This window comes from Diorhabda sublineata, chromosome 1 (assembly GCF_026230105.1).
Source record: "Diorhabda sublineata isolate icDioSubl1.1 chromosome 1, icDioSubl1.1, whole genome shotgun sequence".
NCBI classification, from domain to species: domain Eukaryota; kingdom Metazoa; phylum Arthropoda; class Insecta; order Coleoptera; family Chrysomelidae; genus Diorhabda; species Diorhabda sublineata.
In genome coordinates, this window is record NC_079474.1 from 1,028,232 (window position 1) to 1,047,560 (window position 19,329).

The 19,329-nt window shown below is 29.1% G+C and overlaps 3 protein-coding genes across 3 annotated transcripts; 1 reads left to right on the top strand and 2 right to left on the bottom strand.

The window, feature by feature from the left end:
• Window positions 1-979: 979 nt before the first annotated feature.
• LOC130449086 (chitin deacetylase 1) lies at window positions 980-12,080 on the bottom strand. Its single transcript, XM_056786755.1, has 9 exons — window positions 11,873-12,080; window positions 10,121-10,242; window positions 9,900-10,011; window positions 9,711-9,838; window positions 9,409-9,614; window positions 9,095-9,251; window positions 2,823-2,961; window positions 2,515-2,761; window positions 980-2,450 (listed from the first exon to the last, which is right to left on the bottom strand). The coding sequence occupies exons 1-9, from the start codon at window positions 11,940-11,942 to the stop codon at window positions 2,147-2,149; spliced, it is 1,485 nt and encodes a 494-aa protein (XP_056642733.1). The 5' UTR covers window positions 11,943-12,080; the 3' UTR covers window positions 980-2,146.
• A 1,719-nt stretch (window positions 12,081-13,799) lies between these two features.
• LOC130449094 (syntaxin-12) lies at window positions 13,800-14,757 on the bottom strand. Its single transcript, XM_056786768.1, has 4 exons — window positions 14,555-14,757; window positions 14,330-14,495; window positions 14,032-14,275; window positions 13,800-13,978 (listed from the first exon to the last, which is right to left on the bottom strand). Exons 1-4 carry the CDS (start codon window positions 14,755-14,757, stop codon window positions 13,800-13,802), a joined length of 792 nt encoding a protein of 263 aa, XP_056642746.1.
• A 158-nt stretch (window positions 14,758-14,915) lies between these two features.
• LOC130449077 (protein SPT2 homolog) lies at window positions 14,916-19,108 on the top strand. The gene is made up of 6 exons (XM_056786742.1): window positions 14,916-15,533; window positions 15,606-15,773; window positions 15,909-16,788; window positions 16,852-17,136; window positions 17,196-17,408; window positions 18,699-19,108. Exons 1-6 carry the CDS (start codon window positions 15,474-15,476, stop codon window positions 18,782-18,784), a joined length of 1,692 nt encoding a protein of 563 aa, XP_056642720.1. The 5' UTR covers window positions 14,916-15,473; the 3' UTR covers window positions 18,785-19,108.
• Window positions 19,109-19,329: the final 221 nt, after the last annotated feature.

Below are 19,329 nucleotides of genomic sequence, written 5' to 3' on the forward strand. Positions count from 1 at the left end.
AATACTATTTGGGTGAATTTTCTAGAGAATTTTGATAAAGTAGATACCGGGGAACGTCGAATATTACCATTTAATTTGATTTTTAAAAAAATATGTAATAAATGATTACGGGGGAACTTCGAAGATTTGTTTTTGTTTAAACTTTTCTATAGATATGAAGATTATACGGGGAAATTGTCAAAAATACGAAAGTCGATACGGGGGAATTGCAAATAATACTATTTGGGTGAATTTTCTAGAGAATTTTGATAAAGTAGATACCGGGGAACGTCGAATATTACCATTTAATTTGATTTTTAAAAAAATATGTAATAAATGATTACGGGGGAACTTCGAAAAATACTTTTTTCATAAGATTTATCGAAAATATACGGTGTAAAATCAAACAATTCCAATTAAATTGTGTCAATAATGTGAAAGAACGAATACGAGGGAATTTCTAAAAATATACAAAAGAACCGGAAATACTAATGTGTCAATTTTTTTTGACATAAACATAAAGATAGAAAAAATGGGGAGTTCGAAAAATATATAATTTTCTCGAAAAATCGAAAAAAAAATATTGTAGGCGGAAAATTGAAGACAATTCATGGAATCAGGATTTTTGAGAAACTACATATTTGATTCGGAAGCAAACATTTTTGGTTTTTCGCATATTTTTACCATAACGTGTATTTTCAACAATTTTGATCAAAAAATTTTAAAAAAATGACGTGCTTGTATAAAAATTTGTATAATTCTCGAATCATTCGAGATATCGATTTATTTTTGACATGAATCGATTGTGTAAACGTGTGCCTGAAAAATGTTCCATATTCGATTCAATCAGTTCCATATTTTTGATAAATATACAGGGTGAGAATTGGAGTAAATGTTATGATATACCGGGGGATAAAGAAAACAACATTTTTTCTCGTTTTATTCATCATTTATTTTTACAAGTTTTTCAAAATTGACGTATTCGAAATAAAACACGAAATTACTTCGAGATATTTATTTGGTAGCCATATTTGAATTAAAAAACTGGATAATAATAATAAATAAATTACATTAAATTACTATCTGTACTGTAATAAAAATAAATATGGATAAATTTTTTATTTTTCAGATCCAAAATTGTTTTTTTTTATACTTACTATTAATGCTAAGATAATTTTTGGTACACCTCGTATATCAAGTCATTTAATTTATATGCGTAGTAAATTATTATACTTACTTTTCATTTGGACCTCGTATAAATTTAATTAGACGTTAATATAGGGGAGTTTCCAAAAATACTATTTGTTTGAATTTTTTAAAACATAAATGAAGTAAATACCGGGGAACGTCTAAATTTACTATTTAATTTTTCAGAAAATATAAAAAAAGTGAATACGAGGGAAGTTATTGGAAAAAATACCGGGGAACCTCGAATAATATCATTTGTGTGTATTTTTTTAAAAATTTGAAAAAAATCAATACAGGGGAACGTGAAGTATTACTATTTAATTCGGATTAATAAATACGGAGGGATTTCAAAGAATACTATTTATGAAATGATTCGAAAATATAAAGTTTTTACAGGGAAACTGCAAAAAATATAAAAGTTAATACCAGGGAACATCAAATATTACCATTCGATTTGATTTTCTTGAAAAATACGAAACGAAAACGGGGGAACTTCAAATTTATCGAAAATATAAAGTTTATACCGAGGAACTTCAAATAATACTATTGAATTTCGTTTTGAATATACAGGGTCATTTCCGAGAATACAACAGTTTATACCGAGTAATGTTAGAGACTTTAGTTAATTTTTCAAAAAATATAAACATGCAGGGGAAGTTCAAAGTATACGTTCGAAATTTTTCAAAAATATAAAGTTTATACGGGGAAAATGTAAAAAGTTATTACCAGGGAACGTCAAAGAATACCATTTGGTTAAATGTTAAAAAAATTGTAATCTTTACCGGGGAACTTCAAATAATAATATGGAATTTGTTTTTTTTTTATATAAAAATACAGGGGAATTTGTAAGAATACTGATAAATTTGAATATTTTGAAAATAAATTTAGGTACGGGGTAGCTTCCAAAAAATACAAGTTGTTCGTTTAAAAAAAATATAAATACGGGTGGAGTTTAAAGTGTTTTAGTTTGAATATCCGATCATTTTCTGACGTTATCGGGTACGTAGTTGTCTTTTCCGGGTATACCGGAGCCGCTGGCGTCGTCCAACCAAGGATAAGCGTTCGGACAATCGTTACAAGTTTCCAAATACCTAGTGTCGGTCACGTTAAGTTCCGGTCGTTTAAAAGCTAGAGCGCACTTATTGGGCACCTTACAAGGTTTCGGCGGCAAATTTTCGTTTTTTCTACAATCCCACGGTTCGTATTTATTTAATTGAGCGACGGGCTTAGGATCCGTCATCCACGTCAAGGCTTGCGTGGTGGTGACGAACCAAACGTCCGGTCTGCAAAGATAACGGCATTTGAAGGGATTTTTCGTTGTTTAGAGCAAATTACGAGGGTACTTACAAAGTTTGTACCCAATTGAGGAATTTGTGTAGACCTTGTTCTAATTCTTTGATGGAGAACCAATTGGTGTGGAAGGGCATCATGTAGGGGGCTCTGTTTTGATCGTAATATCTGAGGAAGTCTTCTTGCAACCATTCGAAGACGTCGTCGGCGTCGTGGTTGTGCAGCACGCATTGGTCCAAATAGGGACAATGACCGCCTTCGTAGCCTTCTACGTAGTGGGTGTTTAGAGGTACTTCCCAAACACCTGGAGGTTATTTAGAGGTTATTTATAATTGTTTATTAGACGTGAAGAGCGGGGGATTCACCTGGGAATGTTTTCGTTGGACACGTGCCGGATTTGCATTCGTGGGGAATTTTGTAATCCAAAGTGTACGGCCATACCGGGATAGGGAGAGCTGGTGCTCCTATGGAACTGTCGTAAATGTACCCGAACTCCTCCAGAACCTGTCGTTAAATATATTTTTACGTCGCCTCGTATAATATTCGAAATTCCGTTTTTCAAAAAAATATTTTAATTTTATTGTTAAATATGAATCCCCTACCAGGGATTTTTAGAAAATTTCATCTAATTCAATAAATTTGGAAATACCGGGGAAATATCGAAAGTACTATTGAATTGTCGTATAAAATTCAAAATTTCGTTTTTCGAAAATCTTATTAGAAAGTTTTCATTTTTGAAAATGTGTAGTTTTTACGGGAGAATATCGAAAAATATTTTTCAAATTGTTTTTATTTTGATTATGAATGTTGTAGATACAAGGGAACTTTGAAAAATAGTCCGATTTTTAAAAAACTTTAACTCGGAATTACGAATAATTTAGATACGAGGGAACGTTTAAAAATAATATTTAGTTTGATGTGTTTAAATATAGAAATGTTAAAAATACCGGGGAACTTTCAAAAGTACTATTGAATTGTCGTATAAAATTCAAGATTTCGTTTTTCGCAAATCTTATTAGAAAGTTTTCATTTTTGAAAATGTGTAGGTTATACGGGAGAATATCGAAAAATACTTTTCAATTTGTTTTTATTTTGATTATGAATGTTGTAGATACAAGGGAACTTTCAAAAATAGTCCGATTTTTAAAAAACTTTAACTCGGAATTACGAATAATTTAGATACGAGGGAACGTTTAAAAATAATATTTAGTTTGATGTGTTTAAATATAGAAATGTTAAAAATACCGGGGAACTTTCAAAAGTACTATTGAATTGTCGTATAAAATTCAAGATTTCGTTTTTCGAAAATCTTATTAGAAAGTTTTCATTTTTGAAAATGTGTAGTTTTTACGGGAGAATATCGAAAAATATTTTTCAAATTGTTTTTATTTTGATTATGAATGTTGTAGATACAAGGGAACTTTGAAAAGTAGTCCGATTTTTAAAAAACTTTAACTCGGAATTACGAATAATTTAGATACGAGGGAACGTTTAAAAATAATATTTAGTTTGATGTGTTTAAATATAGAAATGTTAAAAATACCGGGGAACTTTCAAAAGTACTATTGAATTGTCGTATAAAATTCAAGATTTCGTTTTTCGCAAATCTTATTAGAAAGTTTTCATTTTTGAAAATGTGTAGGTTATACGGGAGAATATCGAAAAATACTTTTCAATTTGTTTTTATTTTGATTATGAATGTTGTAGATACAAGGGAACTTTCAAAAATAGTCCGATTTTTAAAAAACTTTAACTCGGAATTACGAATAATTTAGATACGAGGGAACGTTTAAAAATAATATTTAGTTCGATTTGTTTAAATATAGAAATGTTATAAATACCGGGGAAATATCAAAAGTACTATTGAATTGTCGTATAAAATTCAAAATGTCGTTTTTCGAAAATTTTATTAGAAAGTTTTCATTTTTGAAAATGTGTAGTTTATACGGGAATATATCGAAAAATATTTTTCAAATTGTTTTTATTTTGATTATGAATGTTGTAGATACAAGGGAACTTTGAAAAGTAGTCCGATTTTTAAAAAACTTTAACTCGGAATTACGAATAATTTAGATACGAGGGAACGTTTAAAAATAATATTTAGTTCGATGAGTTTAAATACAGAAATGTTGTAAATACGGGGGAAATATCGAAAGTACATTCAAAATTCCGTTTTTCAAAAAACTTCATTTTTGAAAATATGTAGATTATACGGGAGAATATCGAAAAATACTCTTCAAATTGTTTTTATTTTGAATATGAATGTAGTAGATACGAGGGAACGTGTAAAAATAATATAATTAATTAATTTGATATGTGTGATACGAAGAAAGGTTAAAAAATGCTGTTTTGAAAGAAAAAAAAAAGAACAAAATAGATACGGGGTAACTTTCTAAAGAATTATTAAATTTGATTGCGCTAAAAAATACGATCTAGATACGAGGGAATTTTCAAAAATACAATTCAGTTCAATTATTTTCAATATGTCAGTAAAGTAAATACGAGGGAACCTCCAAAAATGACAATAAATTCAATTATTTTGAATAAATTAATACGGGGGAAGTTGCAAAAATACCAATAAATTCAATTATTTCGAATAAATAAATATACTAAATACGGGGGAAGTTCCAAAAATACAATTAAGATCAATTATTTCGATTAAATCATACGGGGGAACGATCAAAAATACCAATAAATTCAATTATTTCGAATAAATAAATAAACTAAATACGGGGGAAGTTCCAAAAATACAATTAAGATCAATTATTTCGATTAAATCATACGGGGGAACGATCAAAAATACCAATAAATTCAATTATTTCGAATAAATTAATAAACTAAATACGGGGGAAGTTTCAAAAATACAATTAAGATCAATTATTTCGATTAAACCATACGGGGGAACGATCAAAAATACCAATAAATTCAATTATTTCGAATAAATAAATAAACTAAATACGGGGGAAGTTCCAAAAATACAATTAAGATCAATTATTTCGATTAAATCATACGGGGGAACGATCAAAAATACCAATAAATTCAATTATTTCGAATAAATTAATAAACTAAATACGGGGGAAGTTCCAAAAATACAATTAAGATCAATTATTTCGATTAAATCATACGGGGGAACGATCAAAAATACCAATAAATTCAATTATTTCGAATAAATTAATAAACTAAATACGGGGGAAGTTTCAAAAATACAATTAAGATCAATTATTTCGATTAAATCATACGGGGGAACGATCAAAAATACCAATAAATTCAATTATTTCGAATAAATAAATAAACTAAATACGGGGGAAGTTTCAAAAATACAATTAAGTTCAATTATTTCGATTAAATCATACGGGGGAACGATCAAAAATACCAATAAATTCAATTATTTCGAATAAATAAATAAACTAAATACGGGGGAAGTTCCAAAAATACAATTAAGATCAATTATTTCGATTAAATCATACGGGGGAACGATAAAAAATACCGATAAATTCAATTATTTCGAATAAATAAATAAACTAAATACGGGGGAAGTTCCAAAAATACAATTAAGATCAATTATTTCGATTAAATCATACGGGGGAACGATCAAAAATACCAATAAATTCAATTATTTCGAATAAATAAATAAACTAAATACGGGGGAAGTTCCAAAAATACAATTAAGATCAATTATTTCGATTAAATCATACGGGGGAACGATCAAAAATACCAATAAATTCAATTATTTCGAATAAATAAATAAACTAAATACGGGGGAAGTTCCAAAAATACAATTAAGATCAATTATTTCGATTAAATCATACGGGGGAACGATCAAAAATACCAATAAATTCAATTATTTCGAATAAATAAATAAACTAAATACGGGGGAAGTTCCAAAAATACAATTAAGATCAATTATTTCGATTAAATCATACGGGGGAACGATCAAAAATACCAATAAATTCAATTATTTCGAATAAATAAATAAACTAAATACGGGGGAAGTTCCAAAAATACAATTAAGATCAATTATTTCGATTAAATCATACGGGGGAACGATCAAAAATACCAATAAATTCAATTATTTCGAATAAATAAATAAACTAAATACGGGGGAAGTTTCAAAAATACAATTAAGATCAATTATTTCGATTAAATCATACGGGGGAACGATCAAAAATACCAATAAATTCAATTATTTCGAATAAATAAATAAACTAAATACGGGGGAAGTTCCAAAAATACAATTAAGATCAATTATTTCGATTAAATCATACGGGGGAACGATCAAAAATACCAATAAATTCAATTATTTCGAATAAATTAATAAACTAAATACGGGGGAAGTTTCAAAAATACAATTAAGATCAATTATTTCGATTAAACCATACGGGGGAACGATCAAAAATACCAATAAATTCAATTATTTCGAATAAATAAATAAACTAAATACGGGGGAAGTTCCAAAAATACAATTAAGATCAATTATTTCGATTAAATCATACGGGGGAACGATCAAAAATACCAATAAATTCAATTATTTCGAATAAATTAATAAACTAAATACGGGGGAAGTTCCAAAAATACAATTAAGATCAATTATTTCGATTAAATCATACGGGGGAACGATCAAAAATACCAATAAATTCAATTATTTCGAATAAATTAATAAACTAAATACGGGGGAAGTTTCAAAAATACAATTAAGATCAATTATTTCGATTAAATCATACGGGGGAACGATCAAAAATACCAATAAATTCAATTATTTCGAATAAATAAATAAACTAAATAAGGGGGAAGTTTCAAAAATACAATTAAGTTCAATTATTTCGATTAAATCATACGGGGGAACGATCAAAAATACCAATAAATTCAATTATTTCGAATAAATAAATAAACTAAATACGGGGGAAGTTCCAAAAATACAATTAAGATCAATTATTTCGATTAAATCATACGGGGGAACGATAAAAAATACCAATAAATTCAATTATTTCGAATAAATAAATAAACTAAATACGGGGGAAGTTCCAAAAATACAATTAAGATCAATTATTTCGATTAAATCATACGGGGGAACGATCAAAAATACCAATAAATTCAATTATTTCGAATAAATAAATAAACTAAATACGGGGGAAGTTCCAAAAATACAATTAAGATCAATTATTTCGATTAAATCATACGGGGGAACGATCAAAAATACCAATAAATTCAATTATTTCGAATAAATAAATAAACTAAATACGGGGGAAGTTCCAAAAATACAATTAAGATCAATTATTTCGATTAAATCATACGGGGGAACGATCAAAAATACCAATAAATTCAATTATTTCGAATAAATAAATAAACTAAATACGGGGGAAGTTCCAAAAATACAATTAAGATCAATTATTTCGATTAAATCATACGGGGGAACGATCAAAAATACCAATAAATTCAATTATTTCGAATAAATAAATAAACTAAATACGGGGGAAGTTTCAAAAATACAATTAAGATCAATTATTTCGATTAAATCATACGGGGGAACGATCAAAAATACCAATAAATTCAATTATTTCGAATAAATAAATAAACTAAATACGGGGGAAGTTCCAAAAATACAATTAAGATCAATTATTTCGATTAAATCATACGGGGGAACGATCAAAAATACCAATAAATTCAATTATTTCGAATAAATAAATAAACTAAATACGGGGGAAGTTTCAAAAATACAATTAAGTTCAATTATTTCGATTAAATCATACGGGGGAACGATCAAAAATACCAATAAATTCAATTATTTCGAATAAATAAATAAACTAAATAAGGGGGAAGTTTCAAAAATACAATTAAGTTCAATTATTTCGATTAAATCATACGGGGGAACGATCAAAAATACCAATAAATTCAATTATTTCGAATAAATAAATAAACTAAATACGGGGGAAGTTCCAAAAATACAATTAAGATCAATTATTTCGATTAAATCATACGGGGGAACGATAAAAAATACCAATAAATTCAATTATTTCGAATAAATAAATAAACTAAATACGGGGGAAGTTCCAAAAATACAATTAAGATCAATTATTTCGATTAAATCATACGGGGGAACGATCAAAAATACCAATAAATTCAATTATTTCGAATAAATAAATAAACTAAATACGGGGGAAGTTCCAAAAATACAATTAAGATCAATTATTTCGATTAAATCATACGGGGGAACGATCAAAAATACCAATAAATTCAATTATTTCGAATAAATAAATAAACTAAATACGGGGGAAGTTCCAAAAATACAATTAAGATCAATTATTTCGATTAAATCATACGGGGGAACGATCAAAAATACCAATAAATTCAATTATTTCGAATAAATAAATAAACTAAATACGGGGGAAGTTCCAAAAATACAATTAAGATCAATTATTTCGATTAAATCATACGGGGGAACGATCAAAAATACCAATAAATTCAATTATTTCGAATAAATAAATAAACTAAATACGGGGGAAGTTTCAAAAATACAATTAAGTTCAATTATTTCGATTAAATCATACGGGGCAACTACCAAAATGTCATTTAATGCAATTAATTTCAAAGATACGAGGAAAAATTCGAAAATATATAAAAAAAATAAGACGAAACTAACCTTGTATTGAGTGTTGCGTCCCGGTTTCAGGAACGGCGCCCTCATACCAACAACTTCGCTTTTCGAAATATTCGATAGATGTTTGAGAATATCTCTCATGCCGACCATTTCTCCCACCCATTCTTCGTAACCCTTATTTTCCAAGCCGCTCTGCAACCTAAACGAAAAATCGAAATAACCGCGTACTAGACACACACACGACGGGCATCGAATCGAATTTTTTTCCATTAAACAACGTTAGTAATCGGAAAAGACGGTTAAAAGTTTCGTCGGGGATACGGGAACCGTCGTCAGGGAAACGTATATTTACTTACGAGATGGTTTCGGTGGCGATTTCGTGGCCTTCGCTGGCTAATTCTTGTATCATGTGATAATTACTGTATTCGTGCGATATAAAGAACGTCCCCCGTATAAAACAACCGTTCGGGTTCTGTCTCTTGCGATTCAAAACTTTTCTGTAATGATCGTAATTATTGAGATTCACGGCTCCGTCGAAAGTTAATAAAATCATTTGGGGCGTCTGAAAAAATTGATGAATTAGGGGAAAATTCGGGGGGAAATGGTAAAAAAACTGGTTTAGGTTCGTGCTAACGCGAAAAAAATTTGCTATACTAACATCTTCCGGGTCTAATCCGCCTGGAATAGTAGTGCCATCTTTGGAACAGAAACAATAAGGTAAATTACATTTTTCCGGGTCGCATTTAGTGGCTAAATCTACGGGTTCTTCGGTAATTGGGGCGGGAGCTGGAATAACGCAAAAAATTTCATACCGTTATCACTAAATTTTCGTGATAATGGTACTTACTCGAAGCCAACGGTCCGCATCTTGCTTCGTTTTTAAACGTACAAAATTTGGACACGTCGTCGAAATATAACCCCGAAGGGCATCTGTTTACGTAGGGATAACCATCGACGCACTGGAAATAATTTAAAAAAAAAACTTTACGAACGCCCCCTATATGTATACATATACAAACACTATTTTACGTTATTAGTTTCGAGCGACCCTCGTATAATCTTTTTTACCTGATAAAATCTTTTACACGTAACGGGATCTGCGTAGTTGCCATTTCCTGTACTATGGGGACATTGAAATGCCTCCCCTTTTTTATCATCGTTCGCGTCTGTTTGTTTTCTTTGACTTTTAACTGGAAATAACTATGGATAAATCAATTTAAACGATAAAAAAGTACTGGTATCATCAATTTAACATCATTTTAGACGCTTTCATCAATTCTAATAATAAAATTCGTAATATATGCAGATGAACGTAAGATATGACAACACTGTTCAATTCTATGGAACCGTTTATATTTCAATGTCACGTCAATAATAATATTTATCATATTATTTATAATTTCTATTTTACTTATTGAAAAATATAATTTCTAAAAAAGAGTTCGAAAGTGTATTTCTTCTTAGTGAAAATAGAGAGTTATGTTTATCGATTTATTTTCCATATAAAGAAAAAAGAAATCTTTAAATAATCTAAATAGTGACCGTTGTTTAATAGACCAGACACGTATTGTTTATCAACTAGTCTTAAAATTAAACTGAGCTTATATAAATGTATTTATTTATAAATCTACGCAAATACCTCATTAAAAACCATTAATATGTAATATCAAACAACTAATTTAACCTATAAATTAGCAATTATCTAATATATTAAATCAATTTCGTCGCCATATTGCACATATGAAGGATATTAATGATACATAAAAAAGAAGATGAAACAAATTGACATGAAATAATTGTCAACTGTCAATCAAAAATCAACAGAGTTCAATAACATTTCCATGTCGCTTTCTACCAAAAACCAATTATATTCGAATATGATGCTGCGGGACCTTTAAAATCGATAAAAATTGAGGTTATAGTGGAAAGTGAAACGATCTTTTCGTGATATGATGCGTAATATACGTTACATTCTTTTTGTTAACTTTCATCTTCCTACCACAAAATATCAATTTTATATTCGTATTTCATAAATACCGGGGAAGTAAGAAATTTATTAATCTATGTTACAATTTAATGAACCTCCCTTTTTTTATTAAGTCTATGGTTAAGCACGTTGCAGTATATTATTATTTATTTATAAAGTGATCGTATATAAAGTCGAAATTTAAGTAATTGGTTTGTTATTAAAGGAAAAATTGAAATATTTGTAAACTACATTGTCAAATTTCCAATATGGCTTCTACTATGACTCATGTTAGCCGACGTTGATGAAATACTGATTTATTGATAGAATTTCTATAACAGCTTGAGTTATGTTCATTAAAAATTCATTTATTAAAAATTTTCTTGAACAAACTGTACTAATTCTACTTGGTAGCAATTTCAATTTGCAGTTTTATTCGTTGTCGAGTCAACTATTTAATTTCATATTTACGTAACTATCGACTATAAGAAATAGTTTTAAGTTTAAATTGAAAATAGACGAAAATTTGAAAAAAAAAATTAAAGTCATATCATGAAATAACTAAAAATTGTACCAGAACAAAAATATGAACAATTTTTTTCTATATTATCGATAAAAATAATAATATTCTTGAAAATAACACCCACAAAACCTTTGATTACATTATTTTACACGTTAACCTATGAATTGTTAATTTTTTACTGTTTTTTCTTTAACATATATTTAAGGAAGGATTAAAACAACTGGACAAAAAATGAACTTGGATATACAACTCGATTAAACTGGATTAATATTCATATAAACGTTATAATTAGTTTAATAATTATTCTTGTATATTAAAACGAATCACTCACCTGTTTTTTCACTAAAACACAACACGAAAATCACAAAAATTGATAAAAACCTCCTCACTGTAACCACCATCTTGGCGAATTTTCGATACTAAATCTTCTACGCCACTTTCTTTCTCTACACTGCCGCGTTGCCTTCCTTGTTGGTCAGTTTATTACTTGCAAGACTTTCTTCACCATATCTATGGGTCAAGGAGACATACCGGTTTCTACAGGGTGTTTGCGTGTTGTCGTGGACGGAATTTTAAAACAAGTTGTTTTGTTTATTCGAATTCCACGTATTAGCAACGTGAAAATTATTTATTACTAGAATTTTATAAGAAACATGTACTTAGGTATTGAATTGTGTATTGATAACGTAATTTTGGATCTAATTTAGTACAAAATTTGTTTTTATGTGGGGGAATATTGATAAAGAATAAAATTGAATATGTGTATATGATTAAATTACGCAGTACATATGACTTTTTATCAAAATTATTATTCAATCTGTGGAAAATAAATAAATTTGGCAACCTTGTATTCAGCTCTATTCTTGTATTTCCATAAATCTTATTTATTTGAATTTCTAACCTCAATATTTGACATTCAATAATATAATTATTATTATCGAAAAATATTTAGTTAGTAATAATAGAATTTTATATAATAATTATACCATACTATTAAACGTGATATACGAGGTATGTTTACATGTCGATAATGAAGAGATCTTTCTTTTTATTACCGACATGCGAACATACAATTTTGTCTAGTTTTCGGTTTGCAAATGGCCGCGTTACTTCTAATAAATCGATTTAATCAATTTTAAACTGAATATATACTAAAGTGGAAAGATAAAACTTTTATTGTGGTAAAAAATTCAAATTGCGTGTGATAACTTATTTATAGTGTTACAATTATAAATTTTCGCAAAAACAAATCGGTTTTTCAATTTTGTGTTCAAAATTCTACAGTTGTGATGAAAATAGTGAGTTTAAAATGGAATTTATTACGTGAATTGCAGTGGAAAGTCGATATTTTTTAGTGTTGATTGAAGAGCAAATAGTGTATTTGAAATTCAGGTAAGAATAATTAATTTTATTAATGTTATATATACATGTCTTTCAGTCTATATTCACCTAGTATTATAAAGGTTAGAAAATTTGTAAAAAATATCATTCTGAATGTTTTATGTTGTATAAAGTTCTTATAAAAGTGAAATTTTGCAATTCTTAGAAGTCTAGGAAAGTTTGAATGAAAAAACAAACTATTTTTTGTAATTTATCACGTAAATTACCGGCGAAGTGTGATATTTTCGACTTTAAATTGAAGAAGAATTGCGTTTCTTAAACATTGAGGTTAGAATAATGAATTTTATCATTGCTATATGTACGTCTTTGAGTCCATTTTCAATTAATATTTAAAAGTTGGAAAATTTGTGAAAATAACAATTTGAATCATGTTTATGTTGTATTAATATGATGCAAATGCAAGTTTTTGCATTTTTTATTAATCAGGGAAAGGTTTTATCGAAAAACAAACTATTTTTCGTGATTCCAGTTTAATATATTTGAAAAATAATAAGATACGATTCAATATGTGTAAAACGTAATTGATCACGTAAATTATCGGTGAAGTGCGATATTTTCTGATTTTAATTAAAGAAGAAATACATTCATTTAAAGTTGAGGTTAGAATAATGAATATAAATAATGAAACTTGGGAAAATATCACTCTAAATCAAGTTTATGTTGTATAAAAATGGTGCAAAAGAGAGTTTTCGCATTTTTTTATTAATCCGGGAAAGGTTTTAATAAAAAAACAAATGAGTTTTCGTAAATTATAGTTTAATATACTTAAAAAATAATATTATACAATCCAATATGTATAAAATGTAATTTGATATATATAATATCGATAAATACTTGATTATTTTGTAATAAAAATCTCATTTTTTCAATTCTACTGCTAAAATAATGATTAAAACAACGGCACACACTAGAGCGATCCCAACAAGAATCACCAACTTTTTTCTACTTCTATTTTGATATCTCGCAGCACTCGCTACTTCCTTCGCCCCATATTCAACATTCACACCGGTACTATCAATATTTCTTTCGATATCATCTATAATCAAATAAATAACTAATACAACGAAAATAATTCGAATAATTACTTACCTATAGCATCCCTTTGACTTAGCACCACCGAAGACAATTCTCTCGTTATCTGGTTAATATCCAGAAGATCAGATTCTATTTGCTTGATTCTTCTTTCTCTTTCTTCGATAAATTCTTGCTCGAAAGCCAATTCTCTCGTTTTTCTCGCTTGAAGTTGTTTTTCATCGTCTTCATTCTCGTCTACTTCTCCGTCTTCAACGGTTTCCGGTACCAGTAGATAAGACTTTTGTTTATTAGCAACTTTCTTTAATCAAACATAACATATAAATATCGAACTCTTTTATAAATAATAAATTACCTTTTGTAAATCAGAATATCTTTTAACAGCTTCCTTAAAACTTTCCTCCAATCTATCCACTTGGAGTTTTCTAGATTTATCACCTTTAGCTACTAGTAATTTCAACTTTTTAATTTGCTCAGTACTAACAGACGCTATTCTATTGGTACTTAGCTGTGTAACATGTCTACAACACATAAAATCCTCGTATTAATTAGAGGCTTTATTATTTATATTATAACATACATTTGATTACGAAGACCGCGGTTGTCTTTTGACGTACCGATTACGTTTGAAGCGTTTTCGAGTGTTTTTATACCGGAATTTATTGTATCGATGTTTGTAGCGACACTTTCTGTAACGTTATTGAATTCTACTATACGTTCGTCACTGAAAACAACTTGAGGTGCGGGATCTATAGCTCCGTACATCGGAGGTTGACGATTCATATTTAAAAATTTTTATAATTTGTAATTGATAATAAATTGGGGGGCGAACCGTTTCAATACGATAATTTATCAACACAATACCTTCATTGCAACTGTTTTTATTTGGAAATGGTATTAATCTCATTTGACATATGACATGACGTAAGTTTTTCAATATTACCATAGATAAATTATTAATACATAGTTTTGGTTATTAAGTAAAATTATTAAATATACTTTTTTCAGTTTTTCTTTTCATAATAATTTCTTTAATAATGTTTTTAATCATTTTTTAAAGTTATAATATAAAAATATTTTTCGCTTTAGTTGCCAATGTTTAGTATCATAAACAAATTAAAAATTTAGAGTTGACATATTTGATATCAGCCACCTGTTTCTAACTTCATATCGTTGGTATTTCAAACTACTTTTTACGAAGTTTTTATATTTTTAATATTTATCTTCGCATATACGTCAACTATTGAATTATTTTTTTTTCAATTGAAAGTTTTTAATTCGTTTTTGTTCATATATTTATTATTAAGATTGAAAATAACTGTAGATTAAATGACTAGTAAGAAAAAGAAGAAATATAATATTTACCGCTAACTTCATATATATTCAGTAAACGTCAAAAGGGATGATACGTACAAGATGGAGTTTTAGTTTGTGCTAACATAAAGTAGGTTTTAGTTCAGTTTACGTTGAGATTTGTTTAATTCCGTATAAATAAAATCATGGATTTCGGTCAAGTTTTAAGTACCGCCCAGAAAAATGAAAAATCAAAAGATCAAAAGGTAAATTAATATTTTAATAATTAAATACGATTATGATACATACTTGTCGAAATATTTCGTAAATTTGAATAGGTGAGGTATTATAGTACAAAGTTCGAACCTCCGAAAAAAGAAAAAAAGACGTCTAGTCAACTTTCTGAAAATATTAAAAAATTCTTAGCCAAAAAGGAAGAGGAAGAGAAAAAAAAAGCTGAAGAAGCCAGAAGGAAACGAGAAGAATTACTCGCTTTAAGGTCACAGGTAAATACTTATTTATAGTTTAATCGTCTGGAATTTGATGTTTTTGAAATTTAGTTATGTATTATTCCTTATTTATGATTTATATATACTTTTTTGTTTATTTTTTTATTACTATGTAAAAGTTTGCATATTTAGGACAAAAAAGCGACAAAAAGAGTGAATGTTATGCTCAAAAGGACCAAATCTGCGAATCAATCGGTATTGGAAGATGCAGTAGATAACGTTAACACTGCAGTAACGCTCGTTGGCCCCATGCAACCCGACGAGGATGATTACGGCTACGTATCACAAGAAGCTTCCGATTATTATAATAAAATGATGGAAAAATATAGTAAAATGCCCGACGAACCGAAATTCGATCTGACCAAGAAGAAAGTCAGTACAAACTTAGGAAGTACCAAAGATCGAGTTAAAGCTGCTTTAGAAAGAGAAGAAGAGGAAGCTAAATTACCGCATAGAAGGAAAAGGAAGCATAAAGATACGAAACAAGAAGATGAAGAAGAAGGCATTAGTTACGGAACACCGGATAGGATAACAACGGATAAAAATTCGTCGGAAAAAAGCGACAAAGAAAAAATGCCGCCGCCGAAATCGAAGCCGAAACCTCCGCCTCCGGCAATGACATTCGCGGATATATTAAAACTAGCCGAAAAAAAACAATTCGAACCGATCTTGATAGAAAAACAAGAGAAACAAGAAGAAAGATTATTAACGAAAAAACAAAAAATGGAAATGGAAAAGGAACGTTTGGTGCAATTGAGAAAAGAAGAAAGAAGGAAGCAGATGCTTTCGTCGGGGAGGATACCGAAAATAGGGGATAAAACAAAACAAGATAGTGCCAAAAACACCGATAAACAAAAAACAACCAAAACTAACGATAATGTCAATACCAATAGTAAAGAAGGAACCGGTAATAAAGAAAAACCTAAAAATTCGACGTATACTTCGAAGAAAAAGAAAGAAATGGAAGAATTATTTCCAGAAGAAACTAGACCGGGAAGAAAATATCTACCAGGTACGGAGATTATATCAGATTATATCGTAAATTGGACATTGTTGTTACTAGATTCGTTTTTAGGGGACGTCCGGTATAAACCGGAACAAAATACCACTAATAACCTACCCGGAAATAAACCTACAACTCCGGTTTGTAAAAAACCAGTACCACAACCGAGGAAAGATCTACCTACAAGTGCAAAAAATCTACCCACTAGTGCAAAAGATCTACCCAAGAGTGCAAAAGATCTACCCTCGGGTGTTCCGCAGAAAAAACCCCCCGCGACTGAAGTGGCACAGAAACTTCCCCCCAAACGATTCCCTCCCAACGATATCAGAAGGAGTAATCCGAAGATGGTGGCGAAACGTATGTATCGAATTAATAGTTTGAATCGTTTTTTTAATTATTATTTATTTTTGTTGTAGGCGGACGAATTCTGGATGACGATGACGACGAATACGATTCGGAAATGGATGATTTTATCGATGACGACGATACGGGAGAGGATATTTCGAAATATATATCGGAAATATTCGGTTACGATAGAAAAAGATTTAAAGACGACGACGACGATGTCGATAATATGGAATCGTCTTTTGCTCAACAGATGAAGGAAGAGGTGATTAGTACCAAGCTGGGTGAGTTCGTTTTAAAAAAAAAAAATTTTTTTTTAGGTGTTTGATATTTTTTTAATACCACAGCTGATTTTTACGACTTGTTGATTCTAATAGGTTACAATGTTGTCAGATTTTCTTGAATGCATACAAAAATTCTTGATTTGTGGAATTAATTGAGTTTTTTTGCTTTTCTTATGCTATTTACCCCAATTTTTGATACCCCTCTATTATTTTTTTCGTAATATGACGTAATAGAAGATTCTAGATGGTTTCTAATATTTTAAAACTTGAAAATAATCGGGAGTTTATAGAAAATTATATTTGGGAATGTAAACAAACTGCAGGACCGGACTGAATTGATATGAATTTGAAAAAACAACTGGAAATAGTGATTTTGGTCACATAATCCCTTAAAATCCCATAATTTCCTTAGAATAAAAAAAAATCCTGACTTGTGTAAATAATTAAGTGTTTTTGCCTTTTCTATGTCATTCGTGGTTATTTATCTCAAAATTCCTGTACTAATTTGACAACGTTGCACTATTTGTGCTCATAATGTTACGGGACAGACCCCATTGGAACGTTCTAGGTGCTTTCTAGTTCCCCCAGATTAGAAAAATTTCGAAATTTCGCGAAAAAAATACATTTGGAGAATGTAAACAAATTGCAGTACCAGACTGGCTCGATTTCTTCGTACAAAAGTATCGATTTTATTATTGTGGAATGAAATACTTTGAAAAAACTACTGGAAATGGTGATTTAAGGTCACATAGTTGCCAGATTTCCTTGAATTAATACAAAAATTTCGGATTTCTACTCATGTTAAAATTTCCATTCTAATTTGACAACGTTGCACTAATTGTATTCGTAGTGTGACGTTACAAACCTGACTCGAACATTCTAGATGTTTCCAAATTCCTCCAGACTAGAAAAATCTCGAAATTTCGAAAAAAAAGTCATTTGGGACAATGTAAACAAACTGCAGGACCGGACTGGCTCGATTTGTTTGTACGAAATTTTCGATTTTATAATTGTGGAATGAAATAATTTGAAAAAACTACTGGAAATATACCACATTGTTGTCAGATTTTCTCGAAAGTGATGCCAAGCCTATTCTAAATTCGAACTAAAACATTCTAACCTCAAAATTAATTGACTTTTTTAGAGAAATTTATAACGAGACAGTAACTGTGTGGTTCTAAGAACGAGACCGAAAATTTAACCTCACTTTTCACAATATCGTGACGTCAAATTTCGTTGTTTTTTTCCGGGGGCGTATTACGACAATAGGTTATTAGAATTTTATTTCAGGCATAATGGAAGATTTGGAGGAGGAGAAAAAGGAAGAGGAAGCTAAACGTAGGAAATTATTAATGAAGAAAAAGATGCGTCGATGATAGATTCGTTAGTTATTGTCATTTTTTTGTGATTTTTTTGTTTTATTTAGAAAACGGTCGTTTTGAGGATATTTATTTGATTTTTGGTAGATCTGCAACATTCTGGAACCAAATTTATCGATTTATTTGGTTTTTATTTCATTTAATGTATATTTTATTAATATCAAATATTTTATTTATTATATATATGCCCTTCTTATAACCTTCCGGGGTATTTATACATGGATTTATCCATTAAATATTTGTGATAGATCGTTTTCAATATAACACTATTATATATCGTTAAAATTTATATTCGTGTATAAATAAATCATGATTTTAAAAGCTTTGTGTTTTTTTTAATTGTTCCTCTCCTAATATTTGTCAAAAATGAGATTAAAATCAAAAAATGTCGCCTAATAGGTAAACAATTGAAAAATTTAATGTCAAATTAACAAAAATTTTATATGGATTCTATTTCTTCTTGTAATAATTTACTAATATTTAAAAATAATCATAAAACAGCGTATGGAGGTCCCTAATATTTATTTTTAAATAGATCAAGA